Source organism: Nicotiana tomentosiformis, chromosome 7 (assembly GCF_000390325.3).
Source record: "Nicotiana tomentosiformis chromosome 7, ASM39032v3, whole genome shotgun sequence".
NCBI lineage: Eukaryota > Viridiplantae > Streptophyta > Magnoliopsida > Solanales > Solanaceae > Nicotiana > Nicotiana tomentosiformis.
The window spans coordinates 105,431,634-105,450,627 of NC_090818.1; the positions used below are offsets into that span (position 1 = coordinate 105,431,634).

Genomic DNA, 18,994 nt, shown 5'->3' on the forward strand with positions numbered 1-18,994 from the left:
ACGAGTGCTCTGGGGCCCATAGATAACCGGAGTACCACGTGAATCCTGAAGTGCAGACTGAACTGGCTGACCAACAAAACCTATGCCATGACGCGCCCTATCCCTAAAATAGGGATCAGTAGATCCTCCCCGTCCACGAGGCTTCTTAGCCTCCTTATCCTCCAATTTTAAACCACAGATGCTCTTCATCCTCATAGCAATCTTCACAACTGATGAAATAAAGTATCAGTCTCCAACACAAGTGCCATCCCAAGTCTATCTCTAACAGTAGAAACTAAAGCAGATGCATGGCGAGATGGCTCACTGAACTTGATAGCATACTCGAACACGGTGATAGTCCTCTGCCGCAACTGCTCAAACTCGGTGCACTCTCTGAGGGTATATGGAGTGAAATCCATCAAAAACATATCAGATAAATGGGTCCAAGTTGTCACAACTCAATTCTCGCTATAGGTCGTGATGTCGCCCAATATCACCGTTAGGCAAGCCAACAGTGAGCTATCTATTTAATTTCTCATATTATTACTTTTGAAATCATTAATTTTATTTAATAAAGAAACTATATATAGAAAGCCATGGTGATATAAAGCATAAATAAAACATAAAAATTAAATGGTGATAATTTTAGGCAAAACCATACACATCTACTAGAACTTCCCAAAACCCGGACACAAGTGCACGAGCAATCTAGTAGATTATAAAAACCACTACAATCATTGTCTGAAATGGAATAGACAGAAAGATAAAGGGCAATAGGAAGAAGACTCCGGGTGCTACAGATCAGAGCATAGGGGAGCAGCTTACCACTAATTTTCCAGATTATGTGGATGCATGCCCGAACGGATACCAGATGTACCTGCCTCAGTACCTGCACAATTTGTGCAGAAGTGTAGCATGAGTACGTAAATCAACATGTACCTAGTAAGTATCTAGTCTAGCCTTGAAGATGTAGTGACGAGGGATCAACATCGATACTTACTAGTGGTTAATAAATAAAATACAAGAATTATAAATAGGTATGAAACACAACAATAATAATGTAGTAAGAAATAGTAAGTAACGCGATCTTTTAACAAATATCAATTTAAAACTCCCCAAATATCACATGCCATTTCAACAAAGAAGAGCCATCAAGTAAATATCAAATCTCAAGTCACGAAGGAAATACATGTATATTCGGACTCTTAGAGATATTACACACGAGTTATGCAGAGGTCGTACGACATGATCCATAGTAATCATGTACATATACTACCGAGGTCGCACGACTCGATCCAGGAATGCATCTCAGATATACTGCCGAGGTGTTTGGCTCGAACCACAGGAATAGAGAAACTCTTTGAACTATGGATCAAACAATTACAACACAAGGATGTCACTCAAAAAAAGAATAATTTTCACCAATGATCAAGTATTCCGCCAAAACTCAAGGTAATAAAACTCGGCCTAGCATAATCCCTAACCACAATACAAATATAAAATTTAAGTAGTTTAACTAACAGGCCGAGTTCAAATAATACAAGTACTGCATGATAAAGTCCTAAGTCTACCCGGACATGAACATGATTTTAGATACGTACGGACTCTCGTCACATCGTGTATATGTACCACCCCCAACTATTAACAAATAACAATTTAAGAACCTATGGTGATAATTCTCTCTTACAAAATTAGGTAAGAGACTTACCTTGTTTTCATGTCTTCTTCTCGGCCCTCAAACCACACTAATAGCCTCAAAATAACGCGGAGAACCCCGAAAGTAGTCAAAAGTCATACAAACTACTCAATATATACTCAAAAGTTCATAATTCATCTATTAGATTAATTACCCAACCAAAATTGAAAAGTTCCTAAAAGTCACCCCCAGGCCCACGTGCCCGGATTCCAGAAATGTTTGTACATAAATGTTACCCATGATCTTATGAACTCAAATATATAATTTCTACTCAATTCCATGATCAATTTCGTGGTCTAATCCCATTTTTAGCAACCCTAGGTTTTTCAACATAACCCCATAATTTCCACAATTTCTATGTTAAAATCTCCCATAATCTATGTATTAAACTCACATTAGATAGAAATCACTTACCTTAAATTGCTAGGTGAAAAATACCTCTCCAAGAGCTCCAAAATCGGCCAAGAAAGGTGAGAAATGAAGAAAATGAGCCTAGTCCCGACTTTTAAAATGTTTTTGGCCAGGGACCCCTTCTTCGCGATCGCGAAAGAAGACACACGATCGCAGGCAAAACCTGCCATCGCCGAGAAAAGACTCTTCATGAACGTGGCTAGGTCCTGGCGGTCGCGAATTCTAGGCCAGCCTAAGCATCGTGAACGCAATCCTCCCTTTCGAACGCGAAAGGCAATGACCAGGTGACTACCCAGACCCAGCTCTTTCTACGCCAAGGCGAGACTACCATCGTGAACGCGTAGGATACTGGTCCTAAGGCTTCGCGAACGTGACCCGTCCTTCGAGAATGTGAAGAACAAAAAGACCTAGCCCCCATATCCTTCATAGTGAATACAAGACATTGTCCATGTTCGCGAAGAAGGAAACCAGAACCAACAATTTCTACTATTTGGACTTAACTCCGGGTGGTCTGAAACACACCTGAGCCACCTGGGACCCCGTCCAACTGCACCAACAAGTTTAAAAATATAATAAGAACCTATTCCCGGGCTTGGAATCTCAAACAGACATCATTAACACCAAAGTCTACTTCAAACCAAATTTAAGAAACTCTAAAACCTTGAAGGTGCCAACTTTAAACATTAAGCGCCGAAACACTCCCGCATCACCCGAATCTCGATCTGAACACACCTCCAAGTATAAAATCATCATACAAACCTATTGGAACTTTCAAATACTAATTCTGAGGTCGTTTACTCAAAGTGTTGACTCAAGTCAAACTTGGCCACTTTAGGCAACTATAAAGGAACTAAGTGTTCTAAATTCAACTCGAACCATTCCAAAACCAAACCAACTATCCCCACAAGTCATATAATAGTAAAATTACATATCAAAAGTCTTAAATAGGGGAACATTGATCTAGAAAGCAAAATGATCGGTTGGGTCGTTACACAAGTAAGTGGCGATGCACCGGCTGGCCTACCCTCCTCATAAACCTGCCACCATATATATGCCGAACTTGTTAGCTGGAAAGTAGTAAGGTCAACCCGCTCACCTCAACTAGGCCCATAGTGCGCAGAATACGGTGACACTAATCCAGAAAACCCCCTGCATCCTCAGAAGCTGTGCCACAGAAAGTAGGGGGATCATACTTCTTGAAGCTCTCTAACCTCTTCTTCTCCATCTCTAACGTTGCGGGCCTGACCTATTCTCTCATCGCAGAAGAGGTCCAAATGTTTGCAAATGCGAACAACCTAGTCCATAACCCACTTCGTAAAAGCGAGGTAAGCCGAGTTCCTAACTAGTTCCTAGAACTAGGTAAGCCTAAAACATGCTGAGATTAACAGAGTAAAGACCATTTAACTCTTAAGAAAAATCTGATAAATGACATAACATAGCGAAAATGACTAGTAGTTACATATTTTCCAAAACTGCTAGTACAGAGTCATACGATCTACTGGGAGTACACTAGAAATCACTAAATACAACACTGTTTTGAATAAAGTAAACCGTAGCAGAGAAAAATAGAAGGTGACTCTGAGGCCTATGAGAGGACATGCAGGTATACCTTGAAGTCTCCATAACAACTCTGATAAACAGCTCGCTAACGTGATCCACGTCCAATCCGCACTCAAAAGTGAGTAGAAACGGTCGTTACAGTTATAATATCCAACTAGAGTCCGGATCCAATTCCTCAAGAAGTTTATGAAGGGTGTTAAGGTAGATACTTGAAGAGAGTACATAACACAACTAAATTACACTTCCAAACAAAGGGTGATTGTTTTCCAAATTAACACTAAGAGATTTAAACTAATTAAAATCTACTAGAGAGTGGTTATGCCCTAATTGGATTTCTCAAGTTCAATTGGGTAGCAATGCAAACAATTGATATGAGTTAAAGTCGGTTTTTCCATATCTCTAGTTCAAACCCTTTAATCAAACTAGCCAAAACCTTAACTAGCTCAATGTTTTGTTAGCCAAGTTTTCTAGACTAGGTTTCTCTTTATCAAGCAAGAATTAAGTCAAATAGACATGAATCAATGTTTGCAACCATTAATTTTAGAAATAATGCATAAACAAGGCTAAATAATAAATGCCTAATCATAAACAAGCACTAAAATTAATAACCCATAAGGTTTACACACTATATTTTGGTCACATCCCTAGATAAAATCAAGTTATTCATGCTAGAAACTAAAGAAAGCAGAGTAGAAGAAGTAATTAAAGCCACAAACCATAATTAATTGATAAAACTAATGATTCTTCACCAATATTTGTCACTACATTCCCAAAAGGGTAAAATATAACTGCTACATCTGCTTAGAATACAAAACTTTCCCTAAAAAGGTATTTCTCGTCTATTTATAGTGCACACAAATTCGCTGACAAAAATGTCTTTCAGGCAGTTCTCTGGCCGCACGGGTCCGTAATTTTCTTATTCTAATGAGTTCGGAGGAATTCTGCAGCTGCACAATTCCATCTTCGGCTGCACTTCAGCTTCCGCGACCGCACTTTGACAAGGCTTCAGACTTGGTCTTTTTGCACCTTCTCTGAACTTTTCAAATCTTGTTAGTGCGACTAGCTTTTGCGGCCGCACAATTTGTTTTTTGGACCGTGCTTCTTCAAACTCCTCTGAGGTTTCATGTTTCCTTCTGTGGCCGCATGAGTATTTTTGCGGAACGCACTTTCTTCTCCGGCCGCAGAATTGCTTGTGCAGACCGCACTTTTGCCTACAGTTCTCCTTCTTGTCTTTTTGAGCTGGAATACTCCTTTTTGAGTTAGATTTATTCGTTAATCTCCAATCCTCCAACATGCCTGCAATTTACACAATTTCATTAATTTTAGGAACAAAAATCAATACTCTCGGACCAAAACTAAAGCAAGAAGGTATTAATAAGTGGTTAAAATTCACACTTATCAACTCCCCCAAACTTATGTCTTTGCTTGTCCACAAGAAAATAGATTATTTACCACCTCCTCAAAATAAAAGGTCATTTGAAAGAGTCAATTGTAAGCCATTCATATTCAGTTGGGACCAACAATTACCCCATAATACTCATGCATTTTCAACAAGGTGACAAAATGTATGTTACATGCATATAACTTTAGTATGATATTTGAGCTTCAAGAACTGATTTCACTCATCAAGGACTCTTGTTCTATCATGTAAATCATGGTGGACTCCAAACTCTTCCCCCTCTACCTTCCATTTTCCATGATCACTTCAGGAATTAACACTAAATTTCTAGAGCAATGAAGGATTCACTCTTCTCTCACAAAGGAATGTCACAAGTAAGGCTTCAAGTACTATAGGCTTGCCACTCATATAGATCTCCACTAATGTAAGCTCACTCAGTTCAAAATCAAGTAGGACTTCTTTCGAATTATAATAAAGGCTTTTGGATTGGGGTAGGATACCATATGGGATAAGTGGTTACACCCTTCCTTAAGCACACCACACTTTTCATTTCTTGGCTCACATTTACCAACCCTTAGAGGCATTTATTTTTCTTGGGGCTAGAGAGATTTGCCATCACTCTTTATTGTTCATTTCATTCCTTTTCTCCCTTGATGCTCATACTATAGATCATTTATTTTCTCTTTTTTGGTGTCTTAATACCTCTTTGAAATTTCTCAACTCCACTCCCCCAACTTATGCCTTAAGCCACTTATTTCATAAGAGTGTTAAGGAAGGTCCGGGTGCCAAAAGGGGATTACAAACAAAACGGGTAAATGCTTGTAGCATAGTTACCAATAGAGAAGGACTAAAGGCTCAATGGGGTTGACTATGGATAACAAACATCAGGTGGCAATAGGAAGCACAAACGGACCAAAGAAAGCCTACAATCTTCTTCCAAACCAAGCAACCCTATAATATTGTCTTGAAACACCTTCGAGGCAAGTTCTAGACTATCCACCCAAGTACTTAGACTAGCAACAAAAATTACCTCGCGTCTTATCATCTAGACCGTAAAAGAGGATAAAGTCTAAAGCCTACAATGATTACAACCAAGTTATAGATCACTATGGTCCAATCAACCACTCAATGATTATCAAAGTCAACTCAAGAATCTCAAAGTCACTAACTAGAGCTATTTTCTTCCAAATTGTTTAAAACCATAAACACACAGTTAAGTGTGTTGGTGCCAAATGAATCATGAATAACTCTTTTTAGAGAATTACTTGATTAGGGCTTTTAATAATTACTACTTGCTACTATTATTACTTAAACACAAAACAGACTCATTCCCTTAAGAAAGTTATCACACCATCCATCCTCGGGAAGAGTCACCCAGTTCACACAAAAAACCACCTTAAGAAAACCAAAGGCTTATTATCCATACTACTAAGAAAAACATAAAAGTTACTAACATAAAAAGAAACTACTAACATAAACAAAATTAAAGTAAGCAAATAAAGAAGCTAATGAAAGTAACAACTACTAAAGATAGATAAAATAAAATAGAATCATCCAATTATTACTTTCCAAAGTATCCACATGTATAAAATGAGTATTAAATAAGCTCCACCCCCTCCCCCCGAATAAAAAGAAGCATTGTCCCCAATGTTTACCAAAATAAGAGTAACGGTAGAGAGTGCGAAGAAACTCCCTAAGTGTCCTCTATCATCACTATGTCCCCAGCAACATCTATCCCAGTTGGCTGAGCCAACTGAATATCATCATCAAGTATGTGAGCGGCTTGAGAAATGAACATTGCAGCATTGCATCAGTAGTGTCGGCAGCAAAGAATGGCTCCTCAAACTGGCCAGCACGAACACCATGTGTAGATGGACCAGGGTAGGGCTGGATGGGTCAATCAACAAGTCAAAAGGTAAATATCCTGCTGTATCTAGCCGGGTCACCTCAGTCCAAAGCTTATCCACTGACTTCATCCTGGCATGGGACATCCTCATCTTCTTTACCTTGTTGGTCAGCCCCTCCATCACAACACTATGTTGTATCAATGTATCCATAATCACCTTCTCGTTGTTAAAGGTTTTGTTCAGTTTCTCATTAATGTCAGTGGGATCCCGGGGTTCCTGTGTAGATGACTGCCGTGCAACAACACTGGAAATCTCAGACAGCTTTGAAGTAGCTGTCTGCATCTAGTTGTTGAGACTCACCAATATCTGGGAGACTCGCAGAGAAGAAAATGGGCATGTAGGCTTGGGCACCGGCCATGGGGCTGGAGTAGGAACTGTCATAGGAGCTGTGGAAGGAACTTTAGAGGGAGCTGAAGATGGTGGCTCGGGCATAGCAGTTGTTGCGCTAGTAGAAGTCTCAACTGATGTAGATGGAATAATAGATGGACTAGAAACTACAACTACCGGCTCGTCCGACTGGCCAACAGTAGTAGAAGGGTGAGCACTCATCTTCGGGTTCCTCGGATCCTGCAGCTCGTACCACAAAAATGGCCCGGTCGGCTTGAATTTAGTGTCAAATGGCCTAGGCTCTACCTTAGCATATGTCAGATACTCAGTAATGGTGCCAGGGTAAGGCTAAGAAGTTTTACTCTTCTATTCCACTAGAGAAATGTTGGCTGACATCAGGGAACACACATCGACTGGGTGCCCGGCCATGATAGAAGCCACCAGAATAGTTCGAGGGATGGGCAAGTTGTTCTCATTCAAGCACTGGGTATGGCCTGCTACATACAATGGTTTTCCACCCTTTGGCCTCGAAACTCAAGATTCTATGGAGGATAGGCACCCCAGCAGCAATCCAAGGGGGAGTGGTTCCCGGTGCTAGAATCTCCGCAAGCCACGGTCTAGCTTCTTCCTTCAAGGCACACTTTTCTAAATACTATTTTTTGCTCCATATCCTCAAACCCCAAATACGCATTCAAAGTATGCATATCAAACATCACTTTCAAATTGCGCACTTTTGTGACCTTTGTCCCCTTGAGAATATGCGCTGTGTTGGCATAAAACTCTCAGACAAGGTGCTTCTTGACATCCACTAACTTTTTTTAAAGAGCATCCACCCTTTCTTATTAGAAAATTGCTCCAGAACAGCTGGGTTGTACGTTTTTAAATCTTTCAAAAGGAATTTCTGCTCATGAGTCAAAGACCTCACATTCCACTAGATTCTGAAATCAGGGAATGCCTGGCGACTCGCAAATCTATCCTCCCAAGTATCCTTCTTCTTTGTTCTTGCTGCACCTGCCTGTGTACCTATTCCCCCCCTCTCATCATCAAGGACATCATCAGAATAAGACCCCACATCACCTACCTCGGAATCCTGGCCGGCACTGTCCGAACCCTGGGAAGTGTTGTGGGATGTAGAAGGCACATCCAGAGGCTCAGATCACCCCTGTGGCCTGGATTGCTCCTCAGTGTGCTCCTCCAGAATTGACATAGAGTTTCCCTTGGAGGATTCTCTAGATGGGGCATTGAGCTAGACTCGGAGAGGTCTCTACCTCTCTCTCGGCCTGTTGTTGCTTTCTTAGATATGGTTTTCTGCACACTTGGGGTCAAGGCACCTCTACCTCGACCCCTTCAAGCTTTTCCTTTTCCCTTGGTAGATTCTCCTCTTCCTCGTGATCGTACCATTGTCTGTATCAACACAAAGAGAATTGTGAGTTGCAAATAATGATTCAACATAGTTAATACTCATGTAAGTGAGTGAGAACAACATAGAAGCAGTGGGGTTACTATTGGATAAACATACTACAAAAAGGGGGGAAGTGTGGTCCGCACATTTTGAAGTGCATCCGCAGAGTGGAAGTGTGGACCGCACAAATCCAAGTGCGTCCGCACTTCTACTCAGACGTTCAAAGGCCTTTGATGTTTACTCTCTGTTGGACAACGTGGAGGTCATGTGCGACCGTAGAATAAATCTGTGGCCCACACAATTTAAAGTGCACTCCACACTTTAGGGTCTTAGAGGGCAATCCTCTGATAGATAGTGCAAATCATAATGTGGCCTCTCCAGAAATTTTGCGGTCTGCACAATTAAAGTGCGTCCGCAAAAACATTATCCAACAACAAGTTTCCCTAACTTAGTAATCTGCAGACCACACAAATCTAAGTGTGGCCGCATAATTCAAGAACAGATGAGCAGGTCTAAGTTTGTACCTAGGTTTTGCAAAAAACTTGTTCAAATCTACTTGGCAACATAGTATACACATAAAAACCAGTTAACCCAACTCATTCTAGTATGTTTTAGCAATTACCAATTATAAAACTACGCCACATGGATAAAAGGATGTAATATAATAACAGATGGCCAAAAACGAAGCTGAAAAGGAAAAAAAATTCAAAAATTAAAATAAAACAAAATAAACATAAAATGAAGCATACCAGATGATGTATATGTGCAAAGATCCTTTGAGTTCAAATGGGTGTGTGTGTTTGAAAGTGCTAGATCCTCATGTAGACTCTCAGAGAATAATTAATTTCTCAAAAGTGTGAAAAGTATAAAATGAGGCTTAAATTTCTATTTATACTCAAAGACTTTGAGGGGGTAAAAAGTCGTGTGCAGCCACACAATTTCAAATGCGGGCCACACTCTTCTACCTGGCCTTCAGTAATCTGTTACACATGTGCGGTTCGCACAATTTTCACTGCGGTCGCACAATATTCCCTAAGGTCGCATAATTGTCCCGCATTGATAGGGAAAGAGTTCAAAGACCCTATCATTTGGCATCTAAATTGGCTCTAGGAAGTGCGGTTCGTAGATAAAATCTGCAGCCGCACATGGTCTTCTGCCGTGGCAACATTTATTCTGCGGCCGCACAATGGAAAAGTGCGGTCCGCATTTTCTGCTTCACTTACACAACGTTGTCCACCATTCTTTCATCTAACACTCATCCCTATATCACACTTTAAATCAAGTTAAGAAAACAATAAAGAACATCTAACTACAAAAAGAAAAAGGAAGACAACTTGGGTTGCCTCCCAAGAAGCACCTTATTTAACGTTGCGACACGACGCAATGTCATAACATCATCAAGTGAAGTAAATAACCGCCACCACGTGGCTCTTTCCAACGTTTCCCAAGTAGTGCTTCACCCATGACCATTGACTCGGAATATTTCATTGTTCTTGTCTTCAAATTCAATGCACCGAAGGGTGTTACACCAACATTGTCAAACGGACCACTCCACTTGGACTTAAGCTTCCCGGTAAACATCCTCAAACTTGAGTTAAACTACAGCACTAGATCACCGGCCTTGAAATATTTGTTCCAAATATACTTGTCATGAAGATATTTCATCCTGCTTTGTACAAGGATGAACTCTCATACACATGGCACCAGAAGTAGAGTGGTACATCCCAATCAAGATTCAATTTCTTCAATGCCCACATTTCCTTGTGCTCTAGTTCCACCGGAAGATGACAAGCTTTCCCGAACACTAACCGGTATGGAGACATTCCGATAGGTGTTTTTTAAGCAGTCTTATATGCCCATAACACATCATCAAGCTTCTTGTACCAATCCGCCTGATTTGCATTCTACATCTTAGACAAGATACTCTTTATCTCCTTGTTGGAGACTTCCACTTGACCACTAGCTTGTAGATAATATGGAGTCGTGATCTTGTGAGTAACACCATACTTGATAAGTAAAGTGTCGAAAGCCTTGTTGCAAAAATATTAACTGCAAATCTTGTAAAAATATTCTTCTTCAAGAAAGCCACTAAACTTCTAGCCTCATTGCTAGGTTAGGTGACGACCTCAACCCATTTGGACACATAATCAACTGCAACAAAAATGTAAGTGTTTCCACAAGAACTCACAAAAGGACCCATAAAGTCAATACCCCAAAAATCATAAATATCAATCTCCAAGATGGTTGTGATAGGCATCTCATTTTTCTTTGAAATTCTACCAGCTCGTTGATATTCATCACATCTTTTCACTAAGTCATTTGCATTTTTGTAAATAATAGTCCAATAGAAACCACAACTTAGAACTTTGGCCGCCGTTCTTGCTCCACCATGATGACCACCATATGGCGAAGAATGACAAGCACCAAGAATATCACCTTGCTCTTCTTCCGGTACACACCTTATAATCACCCCATCCGTACAAATCTATAAAAGGTATGGCTCATCCCAATAGTAATCTTCACAATCTCTTTTGAGCTTCTTTCTTTGGCTTGAAGAGAAATCATCTGAAATGATACCACTCACAAGACAATTTGCCAAGTCCGAAAACCATGGAACCTCTTTCATTGATAGTGCCAAAAGTCGCTCATCAGGTAAAGAGTCATTGATTTCAAGGCCATCATGTGGTCTCTCATCCTCCTCCAAACGAGACAAGTGGTCTGCCACTTAGTTTTCACTACCTTTCATATCTTGAATATCGATATGAAATTCTTGCAACAAGAGCACCCATATCATCAACCGAGCATTAGATTCCTTTTTGCTTATAAGATAGCAAAGCAATGCATGATCCGTGTGGACAATAACTTTGGCACCTATCAAGTACGGGTGGAACTTCTCAATTGCAAACACAATAGGAAAGAGCTCTTTCTCTGTAATAGTATAATTGACTTGGTCACTACTCATGGTCTTACTAGCATAGTAAACTGGATGAAAGACCTTATTGATACGTTGCTGCAAAACAGCCCCATCCATTACATCACTTGCATCACACATGAGCTCAAATGACAAACACCGATTTGAAGCGGTAAGATAGGAGTAGTTGTCAACTTGAGCTACAATTGTTCAAAAGCCCTCATACAATCATCATTGAAATGATAGCAATAAGTTAGAGAAATCTCATAACCAGTTTGTACACAGTACAGAAATGTAGACATGCTTTCAAGTTTAATAGTCTAAGCTCAACACTGATAAAAGATGCCAAGTATGACTGATATGAGGAATGTTATATCTCTATATCTACATGTCATATGTGCATGTCGCGTGCAATACATTACTGTGATAACTCAGGTACTCACACTCTCAGAGTACTCAATATGACTGTCACAACTCTTACACATCCCACGCAATCACTCAGCCATGTACGGTTCCTTCGCTCACTGCTGGTATGTCAGACTCCGGAAGGGCGGATCCTGCCCAAGTGCTAATAAAACCAGTTGCGGCATGTAGCCCGATCCAATCATAAATCAATAATACTTGTTGCAGCGTTCAACCCGATCCAATCATGAATCAATAAAACCGGCTGTAGTGCACAACCCGATCCCATCAGTATCACTCACAATGCGACCCTCAAGCCCCAACTCAGTCATCGATCTCTCTAGTCTCTTGGCCTCACAAATCATGCCAATCAGCCCAAACAATGATAACATGATGTAACAATAAATGACAATAGAGACTGAGATACAATATATAAATGATGAATCTGACTGAGTATAACATTGTAGTTACAGAAATGACCTCAGCGGGTCCCAACAGAATAAGCATATAGTCTATACATGATTTCTAACATGGATTGCAGCTCAATATTGTAACACGTAGGGATTACATGAATAACAATAAGGTTTGACAACTACACGGTATCACGGAAACAACCGAGTCACAATTACCACAGTGCACGCCAACACACTCGTCACCTAGCATGTGCGTCACCTTAATACCAACCACATTACGCGTATCTCATGGATTCATACCCTCAGAAGCAATTTTAGAAGTGTTACTACCTCAAACCGCAAAAATCCCTACTCCAACAAGCCCTTTCCTTGCGAATCAGCCTCCGAGCGACCCGAATCTAGCCACAAACAGCTTAATGCAATCAATACAAGATTTAGTGTCCCAATTCCTTGCGAATCAGCCTCCGATTTCATACGATAAAGGCTAAGTTCTTTAACCACAGTCAAAAAGTCAACCCCGGGCCCACGTCTCGTAATCCGACAAAATTTATAAATTCTTAACACCCGTTCAATCACGAGTCCAACCATACCAAAACTACTCAATTCCAATCTCAAATCGACCTTCAAATCCTCAAATTATAATCTATGAAGTTTCACAAATTTTTCCCAAGTTTTCAACCCAAAACACTAATTAAATGGTAAAAACAATGATAGATTCATGTATAATAACCAAATCCGAATTAGAATCACTTACCCTAATCAACTCCTTGAAAATCTCTTCAAGAATCTCCCAAAACCGAGGTCTCTAGCTCAAAATATGAAAAATGTGTCCCTTTGCGAACACAATGAACACTGAACCAAGGCTACGCAAATGTGATCCCTCTCCCGCGAATGCGAAGGCTTACAAGCCTGGTGCCCAACCTGGCTCAACCTTCTACGCGAACGCGATCACACCCTGGCGATGATGATGAACGAACTCCATATACCTTCGGGAACGCGTGGCCTTCTTCGTGAACGCGATGAACAAACTTCACCTTACTCCCAGATAACCTTCGCGAATGCGAGATCTCTCTCGCGAAAGCCAACAAGGAAACAAAACATCAGAATTTCTGCATTTCAACAAGGCCAAATTCAATCCGTGATCAATCTGAATCTCACCTGAGGTCCTTGGGACCCCATCCAAACATACCAACACATCCTAAAACATCATATGAACTTAGTCGAGGCCTCAAATCACATCAAACAACACCAAAACATGAATCACACCCCAATTCAAGCCTAATGAATTTAATGGACCTCCGATTGACTTAAAATTTTGCACACAAGCCATAAATGACACGATGGACCTATTACAACTTTCGAAACCAAAATCCGAGCCCGGTAACAACAAAGTCAACTCTCCGTCAAACTTCTTAACTCTCCAAACTCCAACTTTCGCCAATTCAAGACACAATCACCTACGGACCTCCAAATCAATATCCAGACACACTCCTATGTCCAAAATAACCATACGGAGTTATCAGAACCATCAAAACTCCATTCCGGTGTCATTTACACATCAGTTAACATCTGGTCAACACTTTCAACCTAGGCTTCCAACCTTGGGATTAAGTGTCCCAATTCATTCCAGAACATCCCCAGAACCAAACCAACCACCCCGGCAAGTCACATAGCAACAGACGAACAAAGAATAAGTAATAAATGGGGGAACGGAGTGGTAATACTCAAAATGACCGGCCGGGTCATTACATTCTCCCCTCTTAAACAAGCGTTCCTCTTCGAACGAGTCTAGAATCATACATAAAGTCTCAAATTGGTGTGGATAGCAGCTCTGCCTATCCTGCTCGGTATGCCAAATAGCCTCCTTGACAGACTGACCTTCTTTAGTGCACCTTCACTGAAGCTATATTCTTTGACCTCAACTTTTGAACCTTCAGATCCAAAATGTCCACCGGCTCCACATCATAAGTCAAATCCCCATTTAAATGAACTGTGTTGAAGTCCAAAACATGAGATGAATCACCGAAGTACTTTCAAAGCACGAAAACATGAAACACAGGATGAGCACTCGACTGACTAGGTGGCAATGCAAGCTTGTAAGCCACATCTCCAATCCTCTCAAGCACCTCAAAAGGGCCATTATACCGAGGGCTCAACTTGCATTTCTTCCCGAACCTCATAACACCCTTCATGGGTGAAACTCTGAGTAATACCTCTCTCCCACCATGTAGGCAACATCACGAACCTTTCGATCAGCGTAACTCTTCTGTCTAGATTGTGCCGTGCAAAACCGATCCTGAATCAACTTAACATTTTCCAAAGCATCCTGAACCAAGTCAGTACCAAATAGTCTACCCTCACCCTACTCAAACCAACCAACCGAAGACCGACACCGCCTCCCATACAAGGCCTCATACAGAGCCATCTAAATAGTCGATTGTTAGCTGTTATTGTAGGCAAACTCTACAAGCAGCATAAACTGATCCCAAGAAACCCTGAAATCCATGACACACGCATGTAGCATATCCTCCAATATCTGAATGGTGCACTCAGACTATCCGTTCGTCTGAGGGTGGAATGTTGTACTCAACTCAACCCATGTGCTTAACTCTCACTACATTGCACTCAAAAAATTTCGATGTGAACTGTATGCCCCGATCTGAAATAATGGACACCGGGACACCGTGAAGGCGAACAATCTCGTAGATATAGATCTCAGCCAACCACTCCATAGAAAAGGTAGTCCCAACTGGAATGAAATGTGTGGACTTAGTCAACCGGTCCACAATCACCCAAATAGGATCAAATTTCTTCAAAGTCCGTGGGAGCCCAACTACGAAGTCCATGATGACACGCTCCTATTTCCACTCAAGAATTTCAAGCCGTTGAAGAAAATTGCCCGGCCTCTGATGCTCATACTTCACCTGCTGACAATCCAAGCACCGAACTACAAACTCTACTATGTTTTTCTTCATTCTCCTCCACCAATAGTGCTGCCTAAAGTCCTGATACGTCTTCGCGTCACCCGGATGAATGCAATACCGTAAATAGTAGGCCTCCTCAAGAATCAACTTACGTAGCCCATCTACATTACGCACACAAATTCAACCTTGCATCCGCAACACCCCATCATCCCCAATGGAAACCTCCTTGGCATCACCATGCTGAACCATGTCCTTAAGGACAAGCAAATGGGGGTCGTTATACTTACACTCTCTGATGCGATCATATAAGGAAGACCGAGAAATCACACAAGTTAGAACCCGACTAGGCTCCAAAATATCTAACCTCATGAACTGATTGGCCAAGGCCTGATCATCTGATGCAAGTGGTCTCTCACCAACATGAGTATAGGCAAGGCTACCCATGCTCACTGCCTTCCTACTCAAGGCATCAGCCACTACATTGGCCTTCCCGGGATGATACAAAATGGTAATATCATAGTCTTTTAACAACTCCAACCATCTCCGCTGCCTCAAATTTAGATCCTTTTGTTTAAATAAGTGCTGCAGACTCTGATGATCTGTAAATACATCACAAGACACACAATTGAGATAATGCCTCCAAATCTTCAATGCATGAATGATGGATGCCAACTCCATATCATGAACGGGGTAGTTCTTCTCATGAGGCTTCAACTAGCGTGAAGCATAAGCAATCACTCTACCCTCCTACAGTAAAGCAAACCCAATACCAATCCGAGAAGTGTCACAATACACTATATAAGAACCTGATGCTGAAGGCAAAAATAAAACTTGAGGTGTGGTCAAGGTAGTCTTGAGCTTCTGAAATATCTCATCACACTCATCGGATCATCTGAATGGAGAACCCTTTTGGGTCAACCTGGTCAAAGGCACTGCAATGGACGAGAAACCCTCCACGAAGTGATGATAATATCCGACCAAGCCAAGAAAACTCCGAATCTCAGTAGCTGAAGATGGTCTGCTTCAACTCTGAACTGCCTTAATCTTCTTCGGATCCACATTGGTCCCCTCACTGGACACTGTGTACCCCACGAACGCCAACGAACTGAGCCAAAACTCACACTTGGAGAACTTAGCATAAAGTTTCTTCTCCTTCAACGTCTGTAGCACAATCCTCAAATGTTGTGTATGCTCCTCTTGGATACATGAGTACACCAGGATATCATCAACAAATACTATGACAAATGAATCAAGATATGGCTGGAACACACTGTTCATCAGATGCGTGAATGTTGCTGGGGTGTTGGTCAGCCCAAAAGACATTACAAGGAACTCATAGTGATCATAGTATGTCCTGAATGTCGTCTTCAGAATATCCAAGTCCCGAATCAATCTTAGAGAAACTCTAGCTCCCTGAAGCTGGTCAAATAAGTCATCAATGTGCGGCAAAGGATACTTGTTCTTATTAATAACTTTGTTCAGCTGTCTATAGTCAATGCACATCCACATAGTACCATCCTTCTTCTTCATAAATAGAATCGATGCACACCAAGGCGACACACTAGGCCGAATGAACCCCTTATCAAGAAACTACTAAAGCTGATCTTTCAATCCTTCAACTCTGCTGGTGCCATACGATACGGAGGAATAGAAATGGGTTATGTGCCCGGCTATAAGTTAATACAAAAATTAATGTCCCTGTCAGGTGGCATGCCCGGCAAGTCTGCAGGAAACACATCTAAAAAGTCCCGCACTACCAAACAGAATCAATGGTAGGAGTATCAGCACCAACATCTCTCACAAAAGCAAAATATGAAAAACACCCATTCCCAACCATCTGTTGGTCCTTTAGATATGAAATCACCCTACTGGGAACATAGTCTAGAGAACCTCTCCACTCGATCCTAGGTAACCACGGCATCACTAACGGCACGGTCTTAGTGTGACAATCCATAATTGCACGACATGGGGACAACCAATCCATGCCCAGAATCACGTCAAAATCAACCATACTCAGCAATAAGATATCAACTCTCATCTCCAATCCCCCAATGGTCACCACACACGACCGACACACATGGTGCATATTAACAGAATCGCCCACCGGCATAGATACGTGAACAGGAAAAACTAAGGACTCATGAGGCACATCCAAATAACAAGCAAAATATGATAATACGTATAAATAAGTGGAACCAAGGTCAAATAATATGGAAGCATCCTTGTTTCTTACTGAGACAATACCTGTGATCACTGCGTCTAAAGCAATGACCTCTAGCCTGGAAGGGAAAGCATAGCATTGAGCTTGAGATCTACCTGATCGGCCTCCCCCTCTAGGGTGACCTCTAGCTGCCTGAGCCCTACCCCGAGTTGGATGAGTGGGTGGTGAAGTAAATGGTGCGGAAGTCATAGTTTGACTCCTCTGTTGAACTAGACCTCCCAAAAGATGGGGACAATACCTCTTCACATGACCAAAATATCTACACTCGAAGTATCCCCGCTCCGACAATTGCAGCGGGTACTGAATTGGACCCCGAGAACTAAGATAAATACTAGTAGGACCTGGCACAGATGAACCCTGAACTGATGGAGCACGAGATGAACTCTGAGCTGGGAGGGCATTGAGAGATGACTGACCCGGACAAGCACTATATGAAACATGGCTAGCTGATGCACCATGATGAACCGGATGAGCAATCTGAGCGATCCTATAAGGACGACCCCTACTATGATGGGACTGCCCTTTGGAAGAAACACCACTAAAACAAACCGAACCACGAGGCCTCTTAACCTCCCTCTCCTCACGCTCCTTACTATGGACCTGCTCTAATCGCGTAGCAATATCAACCACCTTATCGAACCTAGCACCTAAAGCAATCTCCCGAGTCATGACGAAGTGCAGTCTATAGTTGAGGCCATCAATGAACCTCTTAATCCTCTCCCTCTCCGTGGAAACTAATTAGATCGCATGACGATCGAACTTTGAAAATCTCATCCCATACTGGGTCACGGACATGCGCTTATAGTGTAGCTGCTCAAACTGCCTACACAACTCCTAACTATGGGTCTGTGGAACAACCTTCTCCAAGAAGAGAACTGAGAACTCATACCACGTAAGTGGCGCAGCGTCGATTGTCCTGCTGAACCCATAAGCCTCCTACCAGAATACCTATCGTGCGAAGAATTCGCTGGCACCTGTCTAAGAGGTCCTTGGCATCCTCTAACTCATCCCCACTGAATGCTGAAGGCCTCAGTCTCCCAAATTGCTCTAGCCTCTTCTACTCCTCATCACTCATAGGTGGACCCACCTGGGCCTGAGCAACTGCAACCGGGTGGGCTAGTAATAGCCCCGGTGTCTGAAATCCCTAAACCACCTACTCTGGAGTACGGACGGTGGGAGCCTGAGCACCTCCCCCAGCCTGAGAAGTGGCTGGTGCAGCCTGAACTGAAACTGCCTGAGCAAGGCTAGTGCATACAGTCAATATCTGGGCCAAAGCCTCCTGAAGGCCTTGAATCAAAATGGGCACAACTAGTGCCTGAGGTGGTCCCACCGGCTCAACCACATCTTGTATCTGCTCCTGAGCTGGATCAATTAGTGGTTGCACGTGTGCTACTCTAGCTGCTTTACGAGCTACACCTCGGCCTCTACCGCGGACCCGACCT

At 42.0% G+C, this 18,994-nt stretch overlaps 1 protein-coding gene across 1 annotated transcript; it reads right to left on the reverse strand.

The window, feature by feature from the left end:
* Window positions 1-11,406: 11,406 nt before the first annotated feature.
* On the reverse strand, window positions 11,407-18,221 carry LOC138896139 (uncharacterized). Its single transcript, XM_070180922.1, has 3 exons — window positions 17,260-18,221; window positions 16,453-16,817; window positions 11,407-11,792 (listed from the first exon to the last, which is right to left on the reverse strand). Exons 1-3 carry the CDS (start codon window positions 18,219-18,221, stop codon window positions 11,407-11,409), a joined length of 1,713 nt encoding a protein of 570 aa, XP_070037023.1.
* Between the last annotated feature and the right edge of the window lie 773 nt (window positions 18,222-18,994).